This window comes from Scomber japonicus, chromosome 2 (assembly GCF_027409825.1).
Source record: "Scomber japonicus isolate fScoJap1 chromosome 2, fScoJap1.pri, whole genome shotgun sequence".
In the NCBI taxonomy this organism is placed as follows: domain Eukaryota; kingdom Metazoa; phylum Chordata; class Actinopteri; order Scombriformes; family Scombridae; genus Scomber; species Scomber japonicus.
This window is the reverse complement of record NC_070579.1, coordinates 31,751,594-31,762,989: the sequence shown is the minus strand read 5'-3', so window position 1 is coordinate 31,762,989 and position 11,396 is coordinate 31,751,594. Positions and strand designations below refer to the sequence as shown.

Genomic DNA, 11,396 nt, shown 5'->3' with positions numbered 1-11,396 from the left:
GTTTCATGCTTCCGTTCACTCCGTCGCAGTGACCTTGTTTTCCAAACACACACGGGATGTGAAACATGCTTCTGTCCGGGGGGCGTCACATTTTGGTGAACCCACGACCACAGCAGTGTTCCGGTTCTTTGTAATGGGCCAACTCGGCTCAGTTCGGCAATAAGAGTCGTCTCTTTATGTAGCATTTCTGTCTTTTCAGTCAAATTTAGCAACATTTTGACCTTTGATTGGAATGTGTGCACATACATCATTTAGCTTAAATTATAATTGTACTGAACCTTATCATTTCCAGATTACCGTCATTTTACATTATATCTGGTATAAAACCTTAGTTTAGATAAAACAACACAGAGCAGCTACAGTCCTTCAGAATAAGACTGTGTCTTGTATTCATTTACAAAAAAGAAATGATGGGAGGTCCCATCCTTCACTTAATGAATCTGACTCACAGAGCAGGCACTGCTGTCCAAATCAACTCAAAGAAATCCCTTAATGTGGCCAGCACTGTCAGCTGTTTACAGGACTAACACAATGCCATTGACATGATCAAATGAAAGACAATATTCTCCATTGGTGGAGCTAAATATCCTTCTAAAGAATCCAGCCTACTTTTACTCACCTACTGTTTTCAAATTTAACATTTACCATTTAAATTGCCAAAAAGAAGTGCCATAAAATTTGTGAGTCTGGATGTAAGTGTCAATGTAGGAGTGCATTGTACAGTATGTGCATTTAACATAAGTATAAGTAACAAGTAACAAAGTATGATTAGCTAATACATTATAATTATTGTCACCATCAGTATTAACCAACCAGATCCTACAACATTAAATAGTGCTGAACTGTATTGCATTGTAGTCTTTGTAGACATACACATTGTTTTGCTTACAAAAGTAACACAGGTCTCATTTTCCTGACAACAGACACCTTATATATCATAAGGATATTTGAGTCAGCTTGCATTTGTGTGTCAAGTGAAACCAGATCAGACCACAATGAAAAACCAAACAAATGTGTCAAAAGAGGTCATAAACATTCACAAATGACTTTCTAGCCCATTTTTACTTATAGAATAGGTTACCTGCACATTACTCTGACATGTACTATTAGAATAAATGAAGATGTAGCCTACACGATGCACAAACATCATCTCACTTAGTGCTTCAGGCAGCATTTAAATCATAACGAGGACAGGATATGTCTGAACAGATTGTACATTAAAGTTGCATTATGAAATTTTGACCACAAATGTGAAATTATTTCATCAAGTTGTCATTGCTGCACACTTCACTGATGTTACTGACCAACATGTGTTTCTACCTGGAGTCCTCTTTGCTGCTGCCAATGCTACCAATATAAAGCCCAATATCTATTTGTATTTTATTCTTGTATGCCACGCTTACCTCTGAGAATGTTTTTCATCTTTTCTTATTAAATGTTTGATTCTTACCAACATTTTTACTTTATTTCTTTCATATTTTACAGTGGGGGTGGCTCAGTAGTTTTGTATGAGGGGGCTGTTCAGAGCTGGAGTAATACAAACAGACTGAGTGGCGAGCTGATACATAAAGCTTCACAAAGCTGCAGGCCGAGGAGTTGACCCTCAGTGAGATCAAAAGTATGAGCGACTCCTTCACACACAGGAAGTGATTTCAGTCAGTGACAACAGAAAAATATTGCTTAATTTAAGCTACCAGAGTCATTTCATCATTCTGATGAGTAAGTTAGAAGACACCAGCGACGAGGATGACCACCGTCAGCAGCAATGTCAGGTCTCGTTGTTAAACCAGGTACCAAACCAACTGCAAGGTCTCATTTAGGACTGATTTAACACACAGTGGAAATATGAAACAAGGCTGGTAAATGTTTACATTGATAACTAACAGAGGATTTAGTGGAAGCATATTTGAGCCATGAGTCAATATTTTAACTTCAACAATGTCTTTGTATGTCAATGTAATTTTGACTAGCTCATAATTATGACTCTTAATGTCCTCTAACATTTACAGTAGTAAACCCAATACGTTTAACTTGAATCAGTGTCTTCTTGCAATGTTGATTTAAAAATTCATAACTCACAAGTCACTTGATACCAGGTTGAAGAGCAGTGTATCACTGTCATAAACAGTGTCAGTGATGGGACTCCCTAAGACAAGAAAACAAGAAGCTGATGTAACTTTGCTTTTTCAAAAATCATCATTTTGGTTATTATCACATCATTTTGGAATGTCAAGGAATTTGTATCTCCCACCTCAAAGTCTGTTTCTGCACCCTAGTGGTAAAATGATTTAATGCAGCCTTTTTTCCAGACTTACTCCCACTGGCCTAGCCGACTGATAGTGTCCTTGTGCGTTTGAGACATGAAACAGTCAGAGGCCTCAGACAATGGTGAGAGGAGTGGACTCAGCTCAGAGGTAGAGGAGGAGAAAAGGATGGAGCGTGAAAAGGAGGGAGAGTGTGTGGAGGAGGTGGAGAGGAAGGAGGGAACAGGAGGGGAGGTCATGAGAGGAAGACCTGCTCCAGAAGTCTGAGTCACACCGCTACTCAGTGTGCGGCAGGAGAACTCATAAACTGTCAGCTCCTCATCAAAGCTGTCCCCCCCGCTGAAGCAGTTGGTGTAGACTGTCGGGCAACTGCAAGCGTCCAGTGGCACCTGCACACCCTCCACAACTGACTCACATCCAGATGCTAGCCCAGAACTGCATCCAAACTCAGGCTTCAAGGGTAGGACGGGCTCCATCTCAGCTGGTGTCTTTGTCTGGGACGGGTCCTCGCAGATGGTAAACACCTTGCAGCCTGAGGAAAATGTTTTTGGTGAGTCTGAGTTCTGCTCTGTTGGTCTACAGAGACCCATTAAAGGCCTGTCAAGACTGGTCCTTCTTACTTTGTGCATCTCACTATGAAAGGGGAATCCTGGCCCCCTAAGTGTGGAGGCAGATAAACTGCCCATGAAGCTGGGGGAACAAGACTGGAAGAGGAAACTGGTGGTGAAGGAGGCTCTTTGGAGACATCAAGGACTGTGGTTGTGCTAGCTTTTGCTAAACTGGGAGTAGCCAAACTACCTTTAGCTTCAGCACATGGCGTGGTGGATTCACTTCTAGGTTTATCCACATTTTGATCCGAGCATGACTCAGTTTCTTGCGTCACCTCACTTTTCAATGTAGCACCTGAATTATATGTGGGAGACGTGACACTTGTAGCAGCTCCAAGCTTTGCTGTGATGGAGTTTATAGCTCGAGTATATTCAGAATTCATGGGATAAATTCTTGTATGAGCTTCAGTATCGGTAAAAGACTTGCATATACTCATTTCAGACTCATCTTTACCTTCTGTAGTTGATTTAGCACTGCTGCTAGGCCTTATAGCTACAGTCCAATCATCTCTGTCAACAGCTTTTGTGTCACTTGAACTAGAATTTAGGGAATTGGTCATTTCATCATCATCAAAAACATTGTCTGAATTGGTGCTGTTGGATACTTCGTCGCTAGCAATCATGGTAGAATCAATACTGAAGGCTTCATATTCAATAATACTGGTTGGGATTTCTAAGTGCAATTGTGCTTTGTTGGTGTGATTTTGTTCACTAAGTGGCATCTCTTCAGAATTAGATAAAGACATTTCAGTTGAGCTTCTGGTGTTTTTGCCGTCTTCTTCTTCCCCTACGAAACAGTCATTTAGGAATTTGTGAAGAACTGGTGTTGGGGGTAGGGGGGATGAGGGTGGAGGGGGTGGTGGTGAGTATGATGGACAATTTGAATGAACAATCTCATTATCAAGCATGTATTCCTCTGCATATGAGTTTTGCTCTGGGGTAATCAGACCAGCCAGGATGTTACTATCATTTTTATTCACATCTGTCAAACATTCAGGCGGTGGGTTGGCCTCTGGTTGCCTTTCAGCACCAATAAGAGGTCTTTTTGAGCTGGACGAGTACTCTGTCACTCCCCCTTTACCCTCTTCTCCTGCATCTTCCCCCTTACCCTCCACTTCTGTGACTTCAGGCAAAAACATATGAGTATTGAACGGCCCATTCCCTGGCACACCTGTTGGCTCCTCTTCTTCACTCTCCGATTTCCCCTCATCCATCTCCTCCTGTCCCTCCCCTTCCTCCTTTCCGTCACCCCTCCGATCAGCACTCTCCTTCCCATCTGGATCCACTCTGCACCGGACGACAGTGATGGTAGGGGACACTGTCTTCAAGTGGTCTGTGACTGATTTGGATTCCATTGCGTCAGGTTCCATCTCCATTTCTTGCTTCCTGGTCCTGGAGAAGGCCTGTGGGTCTCTCGCCTGCCCGTGATACCCAAATCTAGAAGGAGAATCTGGTTTGTGGGGGAGGGGTTTGGACAAAATAGGCTTTGACTCGAGCAGGGCTGGTTCCCCTTCAGAGTGAGTGAGACAGGAGACGGTGGAACTGGGATTCCGGGTTTGCTTCGAAGGTTCAGGGTCAGAACTTAGCATCTGGGTATCACTGACTCCTGCCAAGAGGTTTTTATGAAGTCTGTTGGAGACCGGATCATGCTGAGATTGTGGATCTGGTTCTGGATATGACACCCTAGAAGTGTAATCACTTTCCATGAAGGAACGCCGTTTACAGGATCTCTTTCTGAGCTGGTACAACGTTTCTCTGCCTCCTCCTTCCTCGTCTCCTTTTCTGTTCTCTTCTGGTTTCCCATCATTCATCCCTGTGCCAATAGCTGTAAGATAGAAAAAGAAATGGGTTGAACAAAACTTGTGTTTCAAACAAAGGGTATATGAAAATTAGCTTTTCATATTAACATTTACTAGTAAATATCACTCACTCATAACACTAAATAACTACTTATGAACAAATATCAACTCACTGACCAATTAACTTTTTAATCACGTCACAGTATTTCGCTCAAAGTCTGATTTAAATCACAACTAGTCATCTCTTTTTAGGTCAAAAATCATTCCAAAGTATTGTAAAAGTAAAGTATTTTTACTATTACAAAGATTAAAAAAGACTGAGGGGATGTTGTCAGTGTTTGTGTTTGATTGACAGCGGGAGGCTGAGCCCTTTCAGGGGCATGGAGGGACAAAGTACACAAACATACACTTAGAACTAAAGCTTATAGTAAAGGATAGACAGTGTAAGAACGAAATCACTTAGCTTCTTGACTTTTGCAGGTAGTTTTCTAAACTGTGCAATGTGCAGCAGTTAATCAGCTCATTAGCTCTTCCAAACTGCCCTTAGCAGTACATTTTCTTCCCTGGGGCAGAATGGTTGGTAGTTCATTCTGAAAGCTATGGTGCAGGACAAGACATGTCCTTATTTGCAGGTAAGAGGGAGGCATTAGCTAGAGAGGAAATGTGTTATTCAAAGTCTATGGTTTTGTTTTTTGTTGGGTCTCAGGCTATAGTCGGGCTTGGGTCTCAGGCTATAGTCGGGCTATTTGCAAAGTTTGCCATCTCCAATTGGTTTATGCAAAGATAGAGTATTACAATCACAAAAGCAAAAAAAAGTGTCACTACTGCAATCAAATTTTCTCAGGAGATCATAGGACATGTGATTATTCATTACAGTTGGACTTAAAATGTTTATGACAAAGTTAAGTTGCAGATTAATGCTCCATATGAAACTTTCATTCATTAGTTTATTTATTTAGTAGAGTGTTGAATTATGGATACTGCTAAAATGCTTCTTCATAAGAGCCAAAACCATAAACAGGCATCTGTAGGCTGAATCTTAACAGCTGGCTGACCGCACCCAACATCACTGTTAGGTGCGGTCAGCTGTATGGTCTGCAATGTTCCTGCTAATGATACTACATTACCCTTTAGTGCATTGTGTCAATGCTTTTGCACAGTAACAACTTCAGCCACCAGATGGCAGCAATTTAAAGCCTGTTTTTAAATCATGCTTGAAACTGACAGCAAATGCTTGTGACCTTATGAATAAGAGGCTAAAAGAGAGGCACACGAAGAAAACGAATCACCTCTTGGCACAGCCCCCGAGGTCGGGTCTTCAGGTGAGGTGAAACGATCTCTGGCGTCAAAGAACTCCTCGTCAGAACTGCTGTCTCCAAAGCCAGGCGGTGGCTGGAGGATAGGGATCGGCTCCAGTTCTACCTGATCTCCCTCCACCGTCTCTCCCTCTCCTTCCTCATCATGATTCAGCAGGTGGGGGAGGCTGCGAGCGCTGTCGGGGGTGATGTTGGAGCACAGTTTGTAGTAGCAGCTTGCGTCACTTTGGTCAAAGTTAAATACAAACTCCGTGCGGGAGGAGAAGAGGGAGGGGAAAGTGGATTTTCTTTAAAACTACCCTCCCCGCTTATGCTCCCTCCTTCTCCTGCTCTTCTCGCCAACTCATCCATCTCTTTCCACACCCTCCTCCTCCTTCTCCTCAGTTCCTCTTCTTCGTCTTCGTCGTCGTCGCTGGCCTCCCGGGGGCTCGGCAGGTATTCCACGAGTCGGGAGAGCTCGGCGAAACACAGGGAGGTGTCATCAGAGCAGGGGGTGTCTGAACATCTTTTGAGGGGTGTGTTTGCCCATGTGGAGACAGATGTGAGGAGTTGGGGGTCGACCCTAACCCTCAAACTGAAAAAGCACAAACAAGGGGGAAAAAAGCAAAAATTACATAACTCTATTCATTACGTACAAAATAATGGAAATGCAGAGGCCAAATAGACAAACTGCACTACCAAATAGTTCAACAAATAATGCTAATTGGTACTCAACCTAGCATAAAGACCCTTTATCGCAGTGTTTATAATGCTGATTTAGTCACTTCAAAGTTAAAGTGCTTTTGATGCAGTTTATAACTTTATGTGTGTGTAGGAGTGTGTGTGTGTGTGTATTCCTGCTTCTTACCTTGATGTTCTGCAGGTATATTTTGACCAGGCTGACCTTGTCGGATTCAGGCAGCAGCTCGATGCGTGTGATGCTGGTGAACTCTGTGAGAGTGGACAGGATGCTCAGTTTGTGGTTGACCACCTGACTCACCCTGTAGCGCGCCCCCACCAACAGGCATTGGCTGCTGCAGACCCACTACAAGAAATAAAGACACAAAACAGCAGGTTTTAGAGAGCAGAGAAATAGAAACTGGAGAAATATTCAGATTGTAATGCATTAATAATGACTACACTTTAACATGATAATGATGTAAGAAAACTCACGCGACCCCCAAATCCAGATGATAGAGAAAGACGTAGTTGATGATTGCATTGAAGATATTTCCAATAGCTCCAGTTATTACTTGAGGCCATATAATTCCCTGCATTAAACAACACAACCTTGTATTAATGTTAATTTTAATAACTAAGCATCAGTCTTTTTAATTTTACATCAGTGGCTATGTGTCACAAAACTGCACCTGACATGAGCAGATTTGAGACTATTTGAAAGTCAATTATTAAGCATTAAGTAAATCTTAGTGTCTGTTTTACTGGTATCTATATACACAGTGTCCAGAATGCAAACTCACTGGCAGAGCAGGCATGAAGATCATCACATACAGCTGGGACATACTTCATGGGAAAAAAACAACAGACAAATATACATGTAAAACTGTGGCGCTGAAACATATGGCAGTACATATATATATACATATACATATACATATATATATATATATATATATATATACTGTAGATATATATTTTCTGTATATAAAATGTGAGGTTATGAGATAGTAGGATTTTTCCTCTGTTTCTGGTACCAGTGAATGTCCTCACCAAAGTTAATGGCAACTGCTATCCAGTACATGAACCAAACAGTTGGACTGACCAGCTGATCAACATCCTTGAAAGCTAAGAACTGGATGGAGAATTAGTGTTATCAATGTAACAAAATGTGTTTTTTCTAATATAGCTGCATAAGTAGGAGGCAGTTATCAAACAAACATTTTGATAATCTGTCTTTATAAATTAGTAATTAACTTCCTTAAATGAATCAATAATACCCTCAAAGGACTATAATTGCTTTAAATAATGATAATAATTGCTTTAAATAATGTTAAGTGTAAAAAAAGCAGTAGGAATTGATCAATATGGCTGGTCCAGGCAGTAAGGATGAGCAGACTGTATGCAGCTGCCTAGAAGGTGTTTATTAATCAACAATTTTATATGAACAATGGATCAAATGACTATATGCATGTGAAATTTGTCACTAACAGTGATGAATCTATAAAAAAAATTACTACACTATTTGGCAGTTCTCCTCAACTTTACAGCACAGAGTGCTTTAGCATCTTTTACCTCATTCTTTTGATTTCATGGCCAAAGATATAATATTTTGATCCTTTTTCATCATTTATAGTCATTTGCAGACACAGCAGGATGCTGTTTTCAGCAAAAACTATAAAATCCCACTGTACACTACCTGCACAGCACCAAACAGCAGAGTCGGGAGTTGATAGAAACCAAATCAAAACTAAAAGGAGAGTGTATTCTAGACTTTCATCAGGTGGAGATGGACATGACCAAATGAATGCTTACAGTTTGTTTCTGCTGCCCCCAAGTGGCTAAAATATATATTAATGTAGATCTAATGTAGAGGTGTCCTAACAAACTAACTCACTCAATTTCTACATTTCTACAAGTGTAAACAGATTGTCAGATAGATAAGACTACATGTCCAACTGTGTCACAGATTAAGATGCTTTATTTGTGCGTTGTTTTGTGGATTAAATGATGGCTGACCTGGCGACCTCTGGGCTCTGTTTGACAGCAAGTAGGAGAGGTTCAGTGTTGATGAGGACGGCCCAGCAGGGGAAACAGCCCAGCAGGAGTATAAGAATCCCCCTCTGGAGAATCACACCCACACGCTTCATGTTACCGCTCCCATACGTCTACATGAAACAGGTAGACAGATACTCAAATAAGCAGAGTCAGAAAACACCAAATCACACCAATAAGCAAGGGTTGGACTGGTCAAAGAAAACTAACTTGATACAAAAGCTCATTGCTGAGTTGTTCGTAACGGGGCCCCAGGACAACATGAGAACCCAGTGGTAGTGATTGTGCTTGTCTTGGCTAGATAAGTAAAGTGAAAGAACAACGTTTGTGGAGGATATTACCTGAGATATGAGGGTATCGCAAGTTAACGACAAACCACTGCCAATGGAAATACTAATTTACTTGTGATTAAAAAAGAAGAAGAAGACACAAATCAAACATTAACAGACAGATGATTCAAATGCCTGAAATGTTTTCCCCAAGTGACCACAAAACACTGTGCTGACGAAACTGATCATGAAGACCATCAACTGGGAAATGACCTGGCGTATAAAAACAAACACAATACCTTCTGTTGTTTTTTCTGCTGCAAAAATAACAAAGAAAAACATAGGACATCTTAGAAATGAAACACAACTTTTATGTTCAAAAGGTCAGTATCCTCAAATTTCATTAAAGGACAATAACACGATTTTCTGAAGTTCTGATAGTTTGAGATTTTAATGTCATCATATATAACAAAAGAACATAATTAGTTAAAACCAATATGATTCATCTAATCGACTGACAATAAATCAGCCACTATTTTCATAAATAATCATTAATAATTCTGAATCATTTTAAAGAAAAAATGCAAAAAGTAACAAGCTTCAGCTTCTTAAATGTGAATATTTTTTCTACAATAGACAGCTGAATATCTTTTGGATTGTATACTATCACTAGTGACAAAATAACTGACACTTTAGGTTGCATTATGTGTTCTGGGAAACAATGATTCACTTTTTTTTGTTTGTTTACCAAACAACTACTCAATTAATCAAGAATATGAAAGACACACTTACATCAATAATGAAATGAGTGGTGTTTATTTAATTCCAAATTTGTTGGACACAACTTACTGCACCACTAAAAGAAAGATATAAACTGAAATGATAAGGGTCTTAAGATGACACCTGCATTAATACGTAATATTGATGCCCCATCTTGTAGCAAGGCCCTGAGTTTATTTCAGTTAAAGGGGGTCTGTTATGTTAATTTCCAATTTTATATTTTTATTCTAGGACTCCACTAGAGTAGCTTTGTATGATTAACAGTTCAAAAACTCCTTATTTATCTTATTTTGGCTCTTTATGCAGCTCCTCAGTTCAGACTCTGTCAGTATAGAAACAGCATAGAAGCTGTGTCACAATTCAGAGGCTGCATCCTTCGAAGGACGCATTTGAAGGTTGATTACGTCACAACACCGCACAAAGGCTGTCCCAATTCAAAGACTCCTTCGAATGCACCCTTCAAATGCAGCCCTCTTTTCTCTCTTTTTGGAGGACACATCGCTACTACTCTTCTACTACTTATTTCACTTTGCCCTGCTATGTAATGGAATAAGACTCAGTGTGCCAGCTCAACTGGAGTCAGGGCTTGGCACGACTATCCCAAAAGCAATGTAAAAATGCCATAATGTAAGCATAGCAGAGCAGTGAATATGCATGTGGAGCAAATGAAGAAATGCATCACGAAGTGATGTCAGCTTTGCTCAAAGTAGAAAAAAATGTTGGAAATTGAGTGTTCAGAGTAGCTTTTTGCTCACAGGGATCCTTTCTATGTATATTTACCTCATTATTTGACACTTCGGCCACATTTAACATTTACACCTGACATTGCAAAATTATACAGTATATGACTTAAAATAAAATGAGGAAAAGCATAATAGGTCCCCTTTAATGTTGTATTTCCATGGTAAAAAGTCTTCAATAAATCTGCATTATCTGAATCTCTATCTGTCATAAATCTATAAGGTTTTTACAAACTAATAACACATACACTATACACAGAGAGCAGGATATGGATGAGTTAATCCTGTCCTAAAAAAGATGAAACTGCTTTAAATATTGAGATGCTATTTATAAGTCTTTGGCATTGTGCACTCAGTGTGAATGTAAACACAAAGTTAGGACTTAAAAATTAGCAATCCAATCCAAGTGCTGGAGTACGAGACTTTAACACTGTCCACATTAACACTTGAGGACTATAATATATACACAAACATGTATATAAATACATTATGGTGTTAAATAACACACAGAGACGACTTGGAGGCGTTCTGGTGCGTCAGTCTTACCACTGGTCCCGCTAGTTTGAAAAGTTGTACCAGCTCATTGCGGTAGACCTGCGGGATACAGCCTGACACGCGCTTCAGCCATGAGCCTCGCGTTTCACCGGGGCCGTGAACAGCAGCTTCACCGTGTTTTGAATCCTCTTTTACTGTTTTACTGGAACCGTCCATAATTGTACAAACTAAAGCGCTCTTGACAGACACTGCTGGGTGCGCTCCCTCTAACTATAACACCTAATGTCATATGATGAATACACATGTAGAGGAGCCAGAGGAGGGGTTACACACGTGGGGCTGCTGTGGGTTTAAAGGGCGTCCTCCAAGCCAAGCTCCAACCTCGAGCGGTAGTTTTGGGGCGTCACGGTCAT

The 11,396-nt window shown here is 40.5% G+C and overlaps 2 protein-coding genes across 2 annotated transcripts; both read right to left on the bottom strand.

Annotated features, from left to right (window-relative positions):
• Positions 1–2,033: 2,033 nt before the first annotated feature.
• On the bottom strand, positions 2,034–3,897 carry LOC128368437 (uncharacterized). The gene is made up of 2 exons (XM_053329258.1): positions 2,252–3,897; positions 2,034–2,146 (listed from the first exon to the last, which is right to left on the bottom strand). Exon 1 carries the CDS (start codon positions 2,948–2,950, stop codon positions 2,312–2,314), a length of 639 nt encoding a protein of 212 aa, XP_053185233.1. The 5' UTR covers positions 2,951–3,897; the 3' UTR covers positions 2,034–2,146; positions 2,252–2,311.
• Positions 3,546–6,338, bottom strand: LOC128366493 (FERM and PDZ domain-containing protein 1-like). Its single transcript, XM_053327226.1, has 5 exons — positions 6,327–6,338; positions 5,961–6,234; positions 4,122–4,697; positions 3,853–3,995; positions 3,546–3,659 (listed from the first exon to the last, which is right to left on the bottom strand). The coding sequence occupies exons 1-5, from the start codon at positions 6,336–6,338 to the stop codon at positions 3,546–3,548; spliced, it is 1,119 nt and encodes a 372-aa protein (XP_053183201.1).
• Between the last annotated feature and the right edge of the window lie 5,058 nt (positions 6,339–11,396).

What these genes read in the sequence shown, in the direction of transcription:
- LOC128368437 (XM_053329258.1), bottom strand. Translation starts at nt 2,950, where the DNA reads ATGGGCAGTTTATCTGCCTCCACACTTAGGGGGCCAGGATTCCCCTTT.
- LOC128366493 (XM_053327226.1), bottom strand. An exon ending in CTCGGGGGCTGTGCCAAGAG is followed by an intron (nt 4,698 to 5,960) that starts GTGATTCGTTTT and finishes TCTATCTTACAG; the next exon opens with CTATTGGCACAGGGATGAAT. An exon ending in GGAGAGTGCTGATCGGAGGG is followed by an intron (nt 3,996 to 4,121) that starts GTGACGGAAAGG and finishes TTTTGCCTGAAG; the next exon opens with TCACAGAAGTGGAGGGTAAG.